Source organism: Artibeus jamaicensis, unplaced genomic scaffold (genome assembly GCF_021234435.1).
Source record: "Artibeus jamaicensis isolate MK-2021 breed Jamaican fruit bat unplaced genomic scaffold, CSHL_Jam_final contig_558, whole genome shotgun sequence".
Classification (NCBI taxonomy): domain Eukaryota; kingdom Metazoa; phylum Chordata; class Mammalia; order Chiroptera; family Phyllostomidae; genus Artibeus; species Artibeus jamaicensis.
In genome coordinates, this window is record NW_026521886.1 from 1,617,442 (window position 1) to 1,635,852 (window position 18,411).

At 36.4% G+C, this 18,411-nt stretch overlaps 2 protein-coding genes across 24 annotated transcripts in view; one reads left to right on the forward strand and one right to left on the reverse strand.

The window, feature by feature from the left end:
* Positions 1-7,116, forward strand: part of TFG (trafficking from ER to golgi regulator) — a 36,228-nt gene extending 29,112 nt beyond the window's left edge. For 4 of the 5 annotated variants that reach the window (XM_053670264.1, XM_053670265.1, XM_053670261.1 and 1 more), the window contains 2 exons: positions 2,604-2,702; positions 6,312-7,116. In XM_053670264.1, coding sequence (XP_053526239.1) covers positions 2,604-2,702; positions 6,312-6,694 — 482 coding nt within the window. In that variant the 3' untranslated portion in view covers positions 6,695-7,116. The remainder of the gene's footprint in view (positions 1-2,603; positions 2,703-6,311) is intronic. The other variant, XM_053670262.1, reaches the window with a different exon arrangement.
* A 363-nt stretch (positions 7,117-7,479) lies between these two features.
* Positions 7,480-18,411, reverse strand: part of ABI3BP (ABI family member 3 binding protein) — a 243,178-nt gene continuing 232,246 nt past the window's right edge. For all 19 annotated transcript variants that reach the window (XM_053670249.1, XM_053670259.1, XM_053670260.1 and 16 more), the window contains 5 exons: positions 13,001-13,080; positions 12,189-12,218; positions 11,422-11,583; positions 9,867-9,989; positions 7,480-8,695 (listed from right to left, as the gene is read on the reverse strand). In XM_053670249.1, the coding sequence (XP_053526224.1) occupies positions 8,580-8,695; positions 9,867-9,989; positions 11,422-11,583; positions 12,189-12,218; positions 13,001-13,080 (511 nt within the window). In that variant the 3' untranslated portion in view covers positions 7,480-8,579. The remainder of the gene's footprint in view (positions 8,696-9,866; positions 9,990-11,421; positions 11,584-12,188; positions 12,219-13,000; positions 13,081-18,411) is intronic.

An 18,411-nucleotide genomic window follows, 5' to 3' on the forward strand; every position in this document is an offset into this window, starting at 1 on the left:
TATGTCCTGTCCTCAAAAATGCCATTGTCATTTCTGCGATATTGGTGCACAGGTCAGCCCCATTGAGTATGAGAGGAGACTGTGCAAGGCAATGAATACTTGAGTGTTTTTTGCTTATTTTTTGCTCATTTGTGTATTGTGGAGTTAATCTTTCTAATAAGAATGTAAAGGAGATCAACCCATTGCCATATGTTGTTACATGTGCTGAAGTCATTGGGGGTCATTGTGGAGGTTGGCTCTCACTGTGTGTGACAAAGTACAGCCCCAGAAGTCTCTTCAGAATTTTGCTTTATGCTATTCTCTTTCTTCCCTTAGATAACATGGTTTTTATTATTTTTATTTATTCTATCATTGATTCTTTCTGAAAATATAATACATAAAACATAGCTTATGTATTTTTTGCTCAAAACATAGCTTACTGTAAACTATGTCTGCACCTTGCTTTTTCACTTTATATATCCTATAGCTGTCTCCTTAGAAATAGGTGAAATCATTCCTCCTTTTAACAACTAAACACAGACTTCTTAGTTACATTTCAGAATACTGTGAGGAGAGTCCATTTTGGATTTGAATGAAGTGTGTTTAAAATAATTAAAAGGAATACTTGCAGATGTAGGAATAAACCTTTCTCGAAACTTTTAACCCCACGGTTGGCATTTTCATAATGGGTTTATAGCAGATTAGGAAGAAAATAGTGTGTGTTTGCTTTAGGAATAGTTGTACCCTTTCAGTTAAAAATTTTTTTGAAAAATATCTTATTTTTAGAGAAAGGGGAAGGGAGGGAGAAAGAGAAGGAGAGAAGCATTGATGTGAGAGAGAACCATCCATTGGTCCTCTCTCATACACTCCCAGACCAGGGACAGAACCTGCAACCCAGGCATGTTCCCTGACTGGGAATCTGACTGGTGACCTTTCTCTTTGTGGGATGATGCTCAACCAACTGAGCCACACCAGTCAGGGCCCTTTCAGTTTTTATTGAGAAAAACAATTATGCTGTTTTGAGTAGGAATTCCTTGAAACTATTGATGGCAATAGTCTACAACACAGATCCTTAATTTTAGCCTTTTTGATGATATGTAAGTTAATATTTATATTAAATGCCACAATGTGTACAAAACACTTTTTTAAACTAAAGCTCTATGCCTGGGTTCCAATGATAGTTCTTAATTAGCTGTGATATATTGACACTTACGTAAATTGCTTAATCTTTCTATATTTGAAATAGGGATTGCTGATGAGGTTAGTTTTCTGTTCATGTATTGCCTGTGACTCTGCTCATTTTTGTATTGTGGAGTTAATTGTTCTAATTTCTAAGAATTAGAACCCATATTTTTCCCCCTTGATTATATTTCTGTTCCAGATTCTGGTCACTTCTGTTCTAAAATTTAGTTACGAAATAGAATCCGGGATTAATGTGGTGTCTTTATGGTAGTTAACTCATGTAGTACCTTTTGTGCTATCTCTAAGTCTTAAACTATTAAGAAAGCATTTAAGAAACTTTTGCCAGTTTTTTTGTTGTATTTGGGAAGAGAATTAATAGCTTAAAAATAGTTGAGCAAATTTTATTTCTGTCATAAAAAGCATGCAACTGCTTGCTAGGAAATAAACTGACTATAAATACAGGCACGTACCAGTTAGTGCTGTGGTGCATGGGGTTGAGCAGCCAATTCAGCAGAGTGCGCTTAACACCTTGAAAAACCAGCCTGTGAGTGTTAGCAGAGTGTAGTGCTGCGCTTTCATTTGAGTGGCGCTAAATAATGCATTGACTTTTTCAGTAGTTCTCTCTTTTGTCAAAAGGATGCTATTTACCCATAATCTTTTGATTGACAGCAGGTAGTTTGAATATTTTTGAAAGAATTAGTGTATAATTTAAAAAATTTAAATACTAGCCAGATATTAAAGTGCAAGTTTTATTGCTACTGTAAGCATTGGATCTAGTTAAATCTACCATTAGAACAACTGTAAAGTATTAAAGATGGTAAAGACATGAAGTGAGAAATCCTTAATTGTTTGGAAATCACAGGTAATAATAGTGTCTGAGGATTTCTCTATAGGAACTGTGATCTGGTGACCCTAAATAGTATTCTTTTCTAAGTACACATCCCCAGTGTTAAACAGGTCCACCATTACTAAAAAGTTCAGTGAGGAACTATTTAGGTTTTATCAGATTCCACATGATTGCTAGTATCTTCAGATGATGGAAAAGCAAGCTGTTGTCAAATGTCAAAGGTGTGTTTGAGGTCTGGAATGAAAGATACTATATAATTCGTTGCTACCAGAGTGCATTTGTATGTGACAGGAAAAAAGGTTCAAACCTTTAGATGACAAACAGTGTTTGGGGAGAAAGACTTGAGACCGATTATTTTTATTCATTGATTTTTGACTTATTTGAGTTTTACCGAACATTAGCAGTACACATCTTTTGGCAGTCGAATTTGAAAACTCTTGTTAAATTGTTCATTCTTTTCTACTTCATTGACATTAAAAAGGGAAATAAACATTATTCCATCTTTGTTACGCAGTATGTTTCATGAGTTTGGAGGGCAGAGAATTAATTGTGCTGTAAAAGTATTTTGTTAAACCTGCCTCTTTTTCTTTTTTAGGTTCGGTGTACCAACAGTACCCTCAGCAGGCTGGGTATGGTGCCCAGCAGCCGCAGGCACCACCTCAGCCACCACAGCAGTACGGTATTCAGTATGCAGGTGAGCAGGTGTCTACAGGGAGCCGGTGCGTGGTTTGGAGCTGTTGCTATACTCATTTTAACCTTTAGTCCTGTCCTCTTAATTCCATGATTTGTAATAGCAGGTAGTAAGTATTTATTGATTTGGGAAATAACATAGGTTTTATTTATTTAAAAAAATATTTTACAGTAAATCAGTGCTTCAGTTTTCCAGTGAGCAAATAAAACTTACAATCATAGTAGATTCTATAATAACCCGTATAAAAAATGTTTAATACAAAGCCATCTCCTACTGATGTGATCAGCTTGCCTTTTAAGGGGACTTAGAATTGCAGAAATGCAAAATTTTTTCCCTCTGTTATATGTAACTCATTCCCAGAATCCTCTTAGTGCTTATAAAAATAGTAATAGTTCCCTCATACGTGGAAAGGTAATCTTGATAAAGGCAAAAGCATGGGTCGAGGTAGGTTTGTAGTTGTTTGTATGGAAAAAGGCATATAGGTTGTTATGATTATTTCAGTAGCTTTATTAACTGTGTTTCTTGTAATAGTTAAACCTACTTTTTACCCACCTCTGCAAATCAAGAACCAAATTAATCTACATAGGTTTTTAAAACTCCCAAAGTATGTAGGAATACCAAAAACAGCTCCCTCCTGCCTCATAAAAAGAAAAGAATTGTGTAAAACCTAATTCAGGCAATTAAGAACATTAATTAATATAGTTATTAATATAGGCATCTTGGATATTTTGTTTTATCATCTGATCATTGAATATTATCCACACTTAAATATAAGTCTGTTTTAGCTTTGAACATAGTGATTATAATCAGGTAATTTTTACATTTGCTAGAGTTTGTGTTCAGCTCTTGTTTTACAGTAAGATGTGTGTCAAATTTCAACTTTAATTAGTTTATCTGAATCTTGCCTAAATTCTATTTTATAGAGTTTTCTAGTATAAAGTAGAGCAGGAGTCATCCAGCTGTAACCCACAGGTCAAATCTGGCTTATTGCCTGTTACTGTGAATAAAATTTTATTGGAACACATCTGTACCCATTCATTTTTGTACCATCTATTGGTGCTTTGGCACTACAATGGCCTACAATGTACAATGGAATGTAAATATGCAATGGAGTTGAGTAGTTTCAACAGAGACTGTATGGCCCACAAAATCTAGAATATTTACCATCTAGCCCTTTACAGAAAAAAAGGGTTTCTGTCCCTGAACTAAAGTGTAAAGTTCTTCATTAATTGTAGTTTGACATCTTTTAACCCACACAGCAATTTTTATTTGGATTGTATTTGCTGTAGAATGATTTAACCTGTAGCTGCTAATGTTTAAGTATATGAAAAGGTGGAATGAATTTAAACTTGGATTATGATATTAGAGGGAAGGTTATTTTTAGGATGCAGTTCTTAAAGAAACATCTTAGTGTTGCAAATTATGTAATTTGTAGAAAGAATAGATACCAGAGCTGAAGGGACCTCATAATCATCCAACCCAAGTGATTTCAGCCTTCACTGTACCTCAGAAGGGCCTGCACAGCTTTTTTTTTTTTTTTTTTGAAAGTTACAGGTGTCTGGACCCTACTTCCAGAGATTTTGTTTTCTTTAATCTGGGTAGAACTCAGGCCTTGATATTTTAAAAGCATTGCAGATCATTCTAGAGTGCAGCCAAGGTTGGAGACCACTGATTTTTTCCCCATCCACTCATTTTATAAATGAAGCCACTAGGGTTGAAAGAGTTTGTGATGTGTTCAAGGACATGCAGCCTTTCAGTGGGGTTGCTAGGTCACCCACTACACTTGACATCCAGTTAATTGCTTCCCTATATCATTCTGCATTCTCAAACTTGGACCCGGGTTTGGCAGACTTTTCTGCCAAAAAAGGCTCGATAGTAAATACTTATAGCCATTGTGGACCATGTGACCCCTTGTCCTATAGTATTTATGTATTCAAAAAACCCACAGAATTTTCATTTCTTGGCAATTTCTGGTGTTCTTCAATTTACTCATTTTTTAAGCAAGGGGTATTGGTTTGAGGGAGATTAGACATATAACGTAGAAACGTTGTCACACTGTGGTCAGAGACTCACATTAGATTGCTTATAAAATAGCATCTCAGGCCCTTAGAAGTTAGTCTCTCTCTTAATAAATAATTAAAGATCAGGTTGTTTCTAGACTCAGTTAAAAAGCCAGTTTAGATTTCAGTTGCCAGGATCAAAAGGCAGTCATTTTTTTTTCTTCTCACTGTCTTAAGTTGAATAGACATTTCCAGTATAAAAGCTGAGTCCTTCTCTTTCTCCAGAATCTTATATTAAAAAATTTAAGTTAAACATTTTATGTAGAAGATAGGAAAAATTGTATGACATTCAAGATTTGATCATGAATTGACTTTAGTTCAGTATTTGGATACTATCATTAGTAAAATACATTAGACATTTGATTTAGTTATTGAAAATTAAGCTTGTTCTTAATGACTTTAGTCAGGATCTCAACTCTGAGTTAAAATTTAGTGTTTTTTTGAAATTGTCTTTGTATTTCTGATCCCACTAGTCTATTAACTTGAATTTGATTGGGAGATATGGGAATAGTCAACTCAGTGCTCTGCTTGGAGACTCTAAGTGGTGGTGGTAACCTTGGACCATTTTGACAGTGTTGGTTTGCCAGTTTCCCTCTGACCTTTTCCAGTTTTATTCATGGATGTGTCAAAAAGATTTCTTTCATAGTAAATTTTGAGCCCAGGTTCAAGGTGAGTTCAGAATATACTCAAATTCGTTCAATCCTTTTTTTTTAAATGCAGGGTTGTACATATTTTAATAATTTTCTTATGTATCTGGTGTTTAATGCTGACAGGATCCCAGTCAATGGAGAGGTTTCATTGCAAGTAGCTGCAGGTGTGTTTCATGGTAGAGATACAAAAGTTTTTAGTGAAGCAGACTTTTCTTTTACATCCTTAGTAAATAATGAATATAGATGTTGATTTTGTGGGGTAATATGGTATGTTTTTTGTGTGTTATGTTGTTACTGCTAACTCATAAATTTGAGTTGTAAAGGCAAAACAGATACCAAATCAAAAAAAAAGTGAAAGATTTTAAGGGTTGAGAAGATGGGTACTTAATGTTTATTCTTAAATGGCTGTTTTTAAGGAGTGACTAAAGCATCTCAGTAGCACAATTAGATGTGTTTGTAGCACCGTTTTTCATTTTAAAATATTCATTCTCTACAATGTGTTTTTATTTGGTATTGTTATTAAATAGGTCTTCCCTCAAAACCAGGTTAATGACTAGTTTTTGCATTACTTCTGGCCTTTATCAGTTGAGCATCTCCTCTATAGAATTGTGCTGGAACAGGAATTTGCTCTCAGGGATTATATAATCTAGAGGCAGTTGTGATTAAGAAATGTATGTATAGTGGTTTCAATTGAAGATGAGCAGGTTTAAAAATTTTTACTTTTTGATACCACTTGGTCTGGAAATATATGATAGAATTTACTATTCTACTTGTTATGTAAATGCTTAGGATGAAGTTTGTTAAATTTCTCATCATTTTTGATCCATAACAGTAAAGACTAATTCTCTGGAAAATTTTTACCAACAGAAAAATAAGATGTGTACATTATTTTGCCTTTTCAGCAGGCTATACTCAGCAGACTGGATCCCAGCAACCTCAGCAGTTCCAGGGATATGGCCAGCAACCAACTTCCCAGGCACCAGCTTCTTCCTTCTCTGGTCAGCCTCAACAACTGCCTGCACAACCGCCACAGCAGTACCAGGCGAGCAGTTACCCTCCACATACTTACGCTACCCAAACTTCTCAGCCTACTAATTATACTGTGGCCCCTGCTTCACAACCTGGAATGGCTCCAAGCCAACCTGGGTCCTATCAGCCAAGACCAGGTTTTACTCAACCTCCTGGGAGTACCATGACCCCTCCTCCAAGTGGGCCTAACCCTTATGCACGTAATCGTCCGCCCTTTAGTCAGAGCTATACCCAACCTGGACCTGGTTATCGATAAAGAGGCTCAGCTACACTGATGAATGTAGCTGCTAGCTATTTGCCTCCCAAAAGACTCCAATACTACTATTTTAATTTGTATTGAAGTTCAGAAATTTAAGAAGCAGAGCATTTTTTTATGATATCATTGTTGCTGTTAATTGAAAGTATAATTTGCTAGAACACAAAAAAGACCAAAATGAAAGTTTTTTCCTTCCCTGCTTAAAAGTATAGCAGCTTCCTAGTAATTTTGGAACACTACTCTTAATGTGTGTGTAAAGTGATTGATTTTCTAGCTTGCCTTGTCCAGGGGTTATTAAAATGCTAGGTTGAAGTTGGCTTTTTACTATTAACATGATGTACTAAAAGTAGATCTCTTTGAGAAGATAACTAGATATTATGTATAAAATGAAACTGATAGGTTAATAAAAATGATTGAATCCATTTAGTGGTCTTGTAATTTAACTTAATCACTAACATTATATGTACATGAGAAAAAAAGCAAGAAACAAATCTTATTGTTTTGTCAAAATGAAGTGCAGATGGTTCAACCACAGTACTGTTTGATTTTTGTTCTGACTTGAAAGAAATGCATTTAATAGTCATTGGCTAAAACAGTGAACTTTAAAATAGATGTCACAGAGAGATAAATATTATATATATACAATGTGTATATATGTGTGTGTTTGTGTACACACACACACACAACCGGTACAATTTTGGAAGATACAAGTTGGTTTTGGTAGATACTGAATAACTGATTTTTTTTCCATAGAGGTGAACCGTTCAGAAATAAAGAACTCAGCCTTAAAAAAGACAACATTTCTTTATTGCAGAGTTTCTACTTGTTTGAAACTTGTAACAAAATGTAGCACTGGTAAAACTGAAGCATGTTGAACGGAGTAAGTATGGGGTCCTCTCAGAACGAGGGCAGCAGTGCAGCATCCCCACCTCCCTCCCTAAATGAAGAAATACCTTTTTGAATAAAGGTAAATGATTTTCTGTACAGGGGAGTTAGAATATGAAAACATCCTTTGATACAGTCATTCCCAGAAGTCTTATGTGTCAAAATGTAGTAAATATCCCATAAAATGGTAAGCAATCTCATCACGTGTTATCTTTCTGACACATTCAGTTTCTGCTTACAGCTTATTTAGAATTCTATTAAAAACAATATGAAGACAGTTGCTTGAAGGCTTAGTTTGACAGAGTATATTCAAACACTAATAATTATGAGTAGAGTAGAAAAAATGTATTGTTGAAATATATCATTCTCGATATTGTTTTTAGCTCATGAAATTTACTAATTCAGCTGCAACCTTTTAAATAATTTGCATATATTTAAGGAATTGTATATTCACATCAATGTTTATTTAAATGCTTCAGAAAAGTTATTCAACTGTTGCTGAAAAATTGAAGTTTAAATAAATGTGTGAATATTGGGTCTTTTTCCCCTTAGGGCTGTACTGAAGATAATTTGATCTAATAAGTTAAACCAGGTAGAGATTCATGGAATTAGTTCACCAATAGGAAGAATATGCATTAGTAACAGTAAATATTTTTTTAAATGTATATTAGTTTTTGATGTTAATTTTGTTATAAAAGTATTTCAAAACATTACAACAGTGTGATAAATAATATACAAATAATCTCTTAAAATACCATGAATAGGGAGCCAGCTTCCCCCCAAAATGTTAATACCTTGTCTTCTAAAAACGACTTTGTAAAACTTGATAAATATTCTCAGCAATCTTCCTATAAACATCTGATATTGCTATCAATTAGATTTTAAACTTTTATACATAGTAAACAGAACAGCTTTAAATGAATGTGACAAATACCGTAGTGTTTGCAGTTGTATTTTGCCATGATGACACAGAAGGCACTTGTGACCGTGATCATAGCATCTACCATTTCCCAGGAATTGTGGTCCCACATTCGTACCACTGGACATAATTGATTCGGGTGTGACCACCAATTTCTCCAAATTGGACAGGTTCCTGGCGAACTGCTCTGAAATAGCCTAAGAGGGAAAATTATTATTGTTATATCTTGTCCTCATTGTTCATAGACCAAATGGCTGAAGGTGAAGTATTTTAGGAAATGTGTAGCAGCAGGAGCCCTGGTATCTTTCCTGATGTAGTAATGGGAGGCTAAACATCAGGGGCACCTGAAACTTCTCAAGTTAGAACAGGACAGTTGGTAGTGTTTGGGAAACAAAGCTGGGAAGGAGCAGAGGTAAGGGCTTTTGTGTTTTGAGTGTCATTGGCCACATTCAGTATTCTCTGTCTCATGGGAAAGTTCACTTTGTGCACTAATATTGCTGACTCATGTTGGTCTGTGAAGCCTGACCTGAGTAAAGCTGCTGTTTACTATAATGTTAAGAAACGAAAGAAGGGTAGTTCTAAACTTGCGTGAAATCTTCAAGGAGCCTAAACGAAATGATTAAAAATTTCTCTGTAAAATATTATAGACATATACATGATTTAGAGTGTTTTATATCCAATTCCTATGAGACAGCAGTTTCAACTTCCTGTGTATGGGTTTATTAGTCTTGTTAAGGCATCTTTTACTGTGGTGGGTATTTTTAAGTGCCAGTGAACAGAACGTGTTTCTGAAAAGACTAATCAAATAATTTAAAGTATTTAATGATCCTTTTGGTGATTCCTGAATAATATGGACATTTAATTTAACCTCCCCTGCCTGGATAAGAATTAAATTAATTTTAATCTTCATTAAGCTGCTTAGTGCTAATGTGTCTTCAGCATTACAGTGGTTATTCATTTCTTAACAGACTTGTTCTATTTTAATTGAATTTATATAATTAAGGCAAATAATACCATTTTTCTGTTTTTGGTAATCTATAAAATTATTTTAAGGGAATAAAAAAATGCCACATGAGTGATTTCAGTTTAGAAAACACTTTTTAAAATTGAAGTAGAACGCATTCATATATGTCTGTGTGTAACTTTCCTTGGCCCTAAGGAAAAGAGCTTTAAGGTCTAGGAGGAAAGTTTTAAAAACTTTCATTAGAAAGTCTTCATACCAAGGGCTGGTGAAGGTTTTTCTTTCTAGTCAGATAATTATAACAGTACTATAGAATTACTTTTAAAGTGATTGCTTTCCTCAGCTTGAATTCTTTTGGGGTTAATTTGTAAAACTCTCTTACTTGTGAGGAGGCTTAGAAAACATACCTTCTTTTCTGGGTAACTGGTCAGAAGACAGTTGCTGTCCTGTGCGCCCATCTAAAAACGAGTCCACAAATTGGCAGTGATCTTCTCCATGGCCTCTCTGATCACCTATGTTATAAAATTGTCCTAAAGAACCAAAATTTAAAAGGATCAAAAAATGTTACTTTGACATAGGGTAATTTTGAAACAATCATAATTTCAAATAATCTTTCCTGTTTTGGGACTTACCCCCACTTTCACCCTACTTCAAGCCCTACTCCCAGCTGATATCCCTGTTTTCAGTTTTGCCTCTCTCTTCTACTCTCCTCCCATCTCCTGCATCTGTTAAAGGTGCTGCTCAGGCCCTGACTGGTGTGGCTTAGTGGGTTAGGTATCTGCCTGAAAACCGAAAGGTCATCAGTGTGATTCCCAGTCAGGGCACATGCCTGGGTTGCAGGCTGGGTACCTGGATAGGATGTGCTAGAGGCAAGGGATCAGTGTTTCCCTCCCTCTCTCTCTCTCCGTTACCCTCCTTCTAAAAGAAAAATAAAATCTTTTTAAAAAATGCCACGCAGATAATGTTACCCCCCTCCACAAATCTTTCCAGCAGCCTCCTGCTGCACTCAGTAAAGCCCAAAGTCTTACCTGGCTTCAAAGCTCCACATGATTTCACACCTTCCTGCCTTGTTTCCTCTTACTAATAAGCCTCAGCCACACTAGTGGAACTGGTTAGGCATGTTCTTCCACAGGCCTTTGCATTTCTCTTCCCTCTGCCTTTAGCTTTATCTCTAGATCTTGCTTGGTTGGTTGGTGCCATCTCATACTTTTATTCTTAGCACAAGTCATACCTTTTCCTAACCCCTCTAACTAAAGGAGCTTCCATTCAGCTGTTTTCTCCCACCCTTTTTTTTTTCAAAGTACTATGTGAAATTCTTTTTTATATAGGTGTCTGTCTCTTCCACCTAGATTGTAAGCTGTAAGGAAGCTTGTTTGCGTCTTGTTTGCTGCTTTGCCCCCAGCATCTAGAGCAGTGTCTGCATAAAGCAGGTACTGTTTGTTGAATAGTTGAACAGATGTCTGCCTTTTTATGTTGGGGTCAGATTTGTTTAATATTTTTATTGTATGAGTATAGAAGAGAAAAATAATAGCCCACTGAGTCTAGAGCAAGGGATTATAACCTTTCCAGGCAGGGGTTGTAATCTTGACCTTGTCTCCAGCAGACTTAAAATTTTAATTGTCATTTTCCTTCCATGATTACTGTTCAATACAACCATTTTATTATCAGTAGGGGTTTTATCTTCGGTTGGCTGTGATGAAATTGGGCTTAAATGTGGCTCGTGTCTTCACAGTCAAGTTTGCCATGATGGCCCTGTTCAAATTGCATTTTCATTATTTCCCTAATAGCATGTCTCAAATCCTTGTTTTCTAGGCTAAGTATTTCAATAACATCTTGCCCAAAAGAAAATCTGTATTTACATCATACTTAGTTTCTGTCCAAAGAAAAGGCCAAGTTATAGAATGCTGCAAAGCATTTGTTCCCTGAAGGACGGTACTCAAAACAGCTGGCAGCCTTGCTTACCTGTGAGGGAATCGCTCAGGTAAATCTTGTATCTGAGAGAGTTGCACAACTGCACCCCTACAAACTTCTTATACCACGTCCTTTTGACATATTGTTTGCCCTTACATTCTGAGTAAGAGTCTGAATTAAAGGGCCTTTCTGTCCAGATGGCATCTCTTCCTCCTGCATAAGAAAAATATATGGCTTGAGTTTAGTATCTGTCTTTGAGTATTGAAGAGCTGTCCTAAAAGCTTATAAAACAACAAAAAAAGTTTGCAGGGTTCACTGCCAACTTCTGATACCAATGCTAAATATTGGAGCCAAAAATATTATAGGAGTTTAAAAATACATACCCCCCCCCCCCCATTACATTCCTCTCAATAGTGATCTAATTCTTAGAGGAGTATTTTTAGTATTGAGTAGCATTTGCAGTGCTAGGTGTAGACAGCATCCTGAGGAAATTTAGCTTTTGTTTTGCAGTATATACAGTTTAAACGGCTTCGTTAATGTGGCATGTTATTAAAAGTAGAAATGAGGCTATCATATCTTGACAGTTATTAAATAGAAAATTTGATGCGTGAATGAAAGCAAGTTTCAAAATATCCAGATTGTTCCCAAAACATCATAGGCTGTCAGTGAAACAATGCTTTGCATAAGCATTCACACCTGATAGTCTAGTAAGATGAAATGGACCAAAGTGAAATTATGACTAAAATTCTGCCACATCTGTGTAGTTGAATCAGTTTAGAAAAGCATGTAGTTGTGTTCACGTTGACACAGGTACATACCAGAAACCGGCTCGCTCACTCTTGGATCCGCTGAGAAGAAATAGAGAGTCAGATGTTACTGGATAAGTAGGTCTCAATGTTCCAGTGGCATGATGAAGAGGGTGGGTTGTTAAGAAATTTTACTTGCAAAGTGGTACAACTTTTCAGAAAGGGAATTTAAAAGTGTTTTTTGTTTTGGAAATTGTTCTCGATTGGAAAATCTGCCAGATACTCAGCTGTATCTGTTACTTGTGATTTGAGTAGTTGGACATCTTGACAGCTGTTCTGGCTTTCACTTCCATTTTAAAAACTTCCTCTTTTAGTTTCATACAGAAAGCTACTGATGATAAAATCACCAACATGCCATGAACTGCAGTTGTAAAAATTATACAAATGATGCTGTGAGCACAGATGTATCTTGTTAGGGGACTGCAGCTTAGAAGGTTAAAAAGAGTTCACAGCTGCTTATCATGGAAAAATATCAAATGAATTCCCTTTCCACATGTAGTATGGTTCAGCATATCTTAAATTTTGATGTTGGCATAAAGAGGAGCATTCATTCACTAGATTTTTTAGTGTAGATTGATTAAACACTTCTTTTAAACTGATACCCTTTTTTTTTTCTGACATCAAAATAAATGAGGAAACACCTAAGTGGTCTTTCCTTGTGGGCACCTTCATCAATTGGCTTTTCCCCATAGATAATATTTTGAATTCAAGAACTACATACAGACAGTGTTTGGCGGGGTTTCAAACAAGTTCCTTAGTGTAAAATAGTGTGGCCCTTTATGTCCGTGTTGGACACGGACATCAACTGTTGTGGATGTGATTACCTGATTCAGTACTGAATGCCACTGTGTTGCTGGCCGGGCCTTCTCCAAGTGGGTTTTTAGGTTTCACCTGGAATTCATAGCTGTGTAGGTAGGAAATTAAAATTGTAATATATTCTTCAGGAGTAGGAAACAACATTCCCTCACTATACTAATATTCCTCCTGAGTCTGTTCTGAAAGCGTGGTGACAATGAATGCACATATATTCTAGAAGCATAAGGAATGAAAAAACTATTGATTCTTATTTTCTGAACAGCTTGAATTACGTTTTGTACAAGAACAGGGTTAATAAAAAAGATGTCTTTAAAAACATTTTCAAATTAATAGAAATAACTGAGCAAGTTGGTAATAGATAATACAGCAAAGAGGGATGATGGATCTGGGCTAATTCTGGTAACGAGGAGCCTCAGTTTTCTTCAGATGTTTCAGCCACTTCTGGTGGGAAGAAGGAGAAAGATTCCTTTTTATGTCTTTTTTTATCACAGCCCTCGGAGCCTTTGACTTAGGCACTGTTCCTCCTTGTGGGGTTTGCACTACCTACGTCAGAGTTGCACACCAAAGCAGCAGTCGGGAAAGTGTGTTTTAAATGCCGATTTCTTGCTCCATCCTATCTACTGAATGGTTTGAGGGCATCCGGGTAGGAATTTATAACAAGTTCCTGAGGCGAATCCTGCCTCCACTGACATTTGAAAACTATTAGACTAAAGCGATGGGAGCAGATGTACTTGAAAATATTTTTTTGCAAGGACTTTCTGGTTGTATCCCTGGGAACTCCGGGCTTCTGTGGATCACAGGAAGCCACAGCATCTCCAGAGAAGGGGGTGGTAGTGTCACCTCCTGAAGAACATGGGCACAAAGACACTTTTCTTACCTCTACAAACCAGGATTGATACGGGTCAGGCTCTTAGCATTAAAAAACAAAACAAAACAAACTCAGATCTCTTGGAGTTATGTTTGCTTCTATCTTTAAGAATTGTTCATTAAATTGCTGTGCAGTATCTGATGAATTTCACTCACAGAGTACTTAAGCAGAGCAAGTCCTTTTAAGAGAAGAGTTATTATTTTCCAGTTGCCTAAAACTGAGTTCCTGTCAGTAGTACACTTAGCAGGTAAGTAAGTATTTTGGATGTAAATTTAACTTGAGTCAGCTGATAGTATGTGAGTCTCAGGTTTGTACAAGGCTTTTTGGGAGATAATGCCAATTTTTGAGAAGTTGGTGATTGAAGAAAATGTAGAACATGCAAGAGATAGGTACTTTGTAAAAAAAAAAAGTGAAAAGCAGAAGGATGACAGCTCTCAGTTTGGTGCAGAGGATACCAAGTGAGCAATAACAGCTCTGAGACTCAAGAACTCAGATTTTTGACACTGAGGCATTGTATTAACACACTGCTGGAATCTAGAATGCAGACTCCCGCATTGCAATGCTGGCAACCACGTTAGGAGTGCTTACTATGTATTAGATTAATCATTCTACATATACAAAGTAATACACAAACCCCACAGGCTAGCTTTATTGTTTTTTTTTTTTCCAGTTAAGAACAATGAATCTCTTAACCACTGTACTGTCTGCTTTGACAAACTGTGAAATGAGGATTAAAGCTGACAGGATTTTTAGTGAGAGACTGCGCATCAAAGCATTTTGTAAACCAACCAATGCATACAAGGTGCCATTATCATTTGCAATAAGAGAATGCCAATATAAAACTACCCATGTCGCTCATTTAAATAAATTGCACATACATAGGGTGTTTTGGCATGGAATATTTTCTAGAGATGAAATTCTTGCTGAGAAGCCTGATGACCTTAAAACAAAAACAAACCAGTATGATGAACTGATAATGGAAAAAAGAAATCACAGGCGTCTGGACTTTGATTCAAGTGGGCAGTGCATTCCACATTCCAGACCATTGCCAAAGGCCTGCACTTTGGCCAAGTCTGGTTGCTGGAATCATGCCTTTATTTTGCAGTTATTTACACTTTAGCTCTATTTGCACTGTAACCACAAATATTCCTAAGGAACTGTTTTTTGCCAACATGTGATACTTGACAAGTTTTGAAGAAATCATTTTAAAGTAAATTAACATGAGAACTAAAAGGCACAGAAATTTGGCTGATTAAACTCTATGTAAAAAGAAGATACTTGAAGTGGCAAAGTTTTTCCCCAAGAGCACTTTCTGTCACAAGATTTATGACACTATAGGTCAGTATTGATTATACACAGGAAACAACCATGGGATGCTATTTAAAAAATTTATAAAGGACAGGGAAGTATTTAAGTATAGAATAAGTAAGACTTTGAAGAAGGTTTGGCAGATCAAGTTAAGGAGCTTGTACAAATACAAGAACAAAACATCAAAAGAGATGAAAGATGAGAAAACAAGGAAAATGGATCCTTTCAGGGACTATGATACCTAAGTAGTAGGTTCTAGAAGAGAGAGGAAGAAAACAAGGAGGGTAGAAAATTATCCTAGAAATTATGTAAATCCTAAGAAATGGGTTTCCAAATGAAAAGGACCTAATATATGCCCAGAGAAATAAAAAAGGAAAAAAAATCATCTAAAACACACACATTGCAAAATTTCAGAATAGAGGAATAAAGATCTTAAAAGTTTCTGAGAAGAAAATAGGTCCTGTTCAAAGGATCCAGAATCAAAATAACATTTGATTTCCTAGCAGCATTGGAGTTAGAGAACAATGGGACAATATCTCCAAAAGTCTTCTTCATTTTATCCTGAATCCCATTAAAGACTCAAAAATATCTTCCACAAGTTTTTCTCAAGATATTTCTCAAGAAACGCCAGAAAGGGAGGGAGTAAACAAAGAAGGGAAACACAATATACGTTAGGCTATTCAACATAGGCAAAAGATGATGGTAAGGAATTCCAGGAGGTGTTGCCATAAAAGAGATAGATGACCTGAGTATTTGACCATTCTAAGAAATGGTCAGTTTAGAAATATGGATTTAATTGGCAAAAGATATAGCTGAAATAATTTTAAATTGCATAGTTGATTAAGATGGTGGCAGAATACTCTCAAGCTCCCTTCCTCCTACAGACGCATCAAATGTATCGCTGCACACGGAGCCATTCCTGATGAAAGGGATCCAGAAGTGAGCCAAGCAGCTCCTCCACGTGGGCGAATGAGAGAACACCCACATCGAAATGCTAGGAAAGGCTGAGACACACTCGACATAACCCCCAGCACAGTGCCATACAATCAGGAGCAAACCCCCAACTACCAGCTTTCCTTGAGGAGCAAAGGGTTTGGACCCCAAATCTAGCATCAGGACTTGGCCCACATTTGTGATACTTTCCCAACTTTTAAAACTCCCTAGCTATGAATGCCTATAGTGATTGTGTCCATGAGACCTTTAAGAATATAGCAAAACAAAGTTATTCACAAGTGTATGAGCACTCAACCCCCTCCTGGCCTTCCAGGGCTTAGAGCAGAAGGAGCAGGCAAGAACTGCACACTTTAAAAGCTACTGGCTGAGGATGAGGGTTCTTATATAGTGACTGGCTGCGATCCTCCCCAGAGACTGGGAAATAGCAGACACCTTTCCTGCCCTCTCTTTGGTTCACTCCAACAACAAAAGCAAGTCGCTGGTGCCTTCCTGGAAGGAGTTTTACAAATGGCTAGCACCTCAGCTTGTGTGGCTGCTTTGTAAGGGATGGGGCCCCAGATAACCTGGCTCTGAGAGGCACCAGTGCTTGCATTTCTGAGTCTTACAGTATTGTATCAAATGAAGTAGTTTTTAGCAGGTGCAGAAGTACCTGCTAAAAACTTTTCCCACAGCTGTATCCTGGGCCCAGCACAGAGGGAGCAGGCAAAAAAATGCCTATCTCCCAGTGTCTCCCTGGAAGAGGTTTAACCATGTAATTGCCCAGCTGCTAACTGAGGGTCCAGTTTATAACTAGCCTGCATCTAGGTGCTGTCTGCCATTCTCGCCTTGGGACACTGGCAGATTTTGACACCCTCAAATACTGGAAGCCATTAAGAACAAGAAGGGTGGTTTGGATAATCTTAGAGGCTTGAGAGACAACTAGAAGTTTGAGCTGGGTTGATCAAAGTGGTTCATTTTCATGATGAATATATTCTATCAAGCAAGAATAGGAAAGGTGGTTGTTCCATGTTTAGAAACCAAAACAAAGGAGAGTTAAAGGAAATGAAGAAACAAGAATATGGTCTAAACAAAAGGCCAAGAAAAATCTCCAGAAACATCTTAATGGAATGAATATAAGTGATTTATGTAATATAGTTATTATGTTCAAAATAACAATCATAAAGATGTTCACCAAGGCCTGGAGAACAATTATGAACAACATAAGAATTTCAATGAAGAGAATACTAAAAAGTGCAAAACAAAACACACAGCTGAAAAACAGTAACAACAAAAAAATTCATTAACGGAATTTAACAGCAGACTAAATCAAGTGGAAGAAAGGATCCACAAATCTGACAGAGCACTGGAACTTATCAAATCAAAGAAGCAAAAAGAAGAAAAATGAAAGAGTGAAGACAGTTTATGGGACATGTAGGATACCATATAGCAGACTGTGATATGCATTATAGGGGTTCCAGCAGGATGAGAGAGAAGGAGGCAAAAAGCTCATTCAAAGAAATAATGGCTGAAAAGTTCCCTAACCTAGGGAAGGACACAAGCATCCAGATTCAGGAAGTACATATACAGATACAGACAATCCAAATACAGATAATCTAAAGAGATTCACACTGAGACAACATTATAATTAAAATGTTAAAAGCTCCAGACAAGGAGTAAATCTTAAAAGCAGCAAGAGAAATAACAACTTGTATGTACAAGGGAACTCTCAAGACTATCAGCAGAACTTTCAGCAGATTATTTTGGGACAGAAGGGAGTGGAATTATATGTTCAAAGTTAAAATCAAATCAAAACAATCCCAGCAAATTTGTCTTTCAGAGTTGAAGGAGAGAGAAAGAATTTCTGAAACAAAAGCTGAAAGAGTTCATCACCAGGCTTAGAAGAAATAGAGTTCTCAATTAATGACAGAAAACATAAAACTCATTGGATTAAAGTAAATACATAGTAAAATTCAGTATAGTATTGCAATCATGGTGGGTAAATCACTTATAACTAATACAAAGGTTGAAAAAGTATTAAAATAACTATATTGCAATAACTTGTTAATGGATACACAATGTAAAAAGATTTAAATTGTGCCATCAAAAACAAAATGGAGATGAGAGTGCAAAAATGTAGAGTTTTTGCATGCATGTGAAGTTATTAGCTTGAAACATTGTTATAGATATTTTATGTAAGCCTCCTGATAACACAAAGTAATAAACTATAGTAGATACACAAAAGATAAAGGAATCAAAGCATATGAATGACTGCAGAAGATCACAGAGAGCAAGAGAGAAAGGGACAAAAGA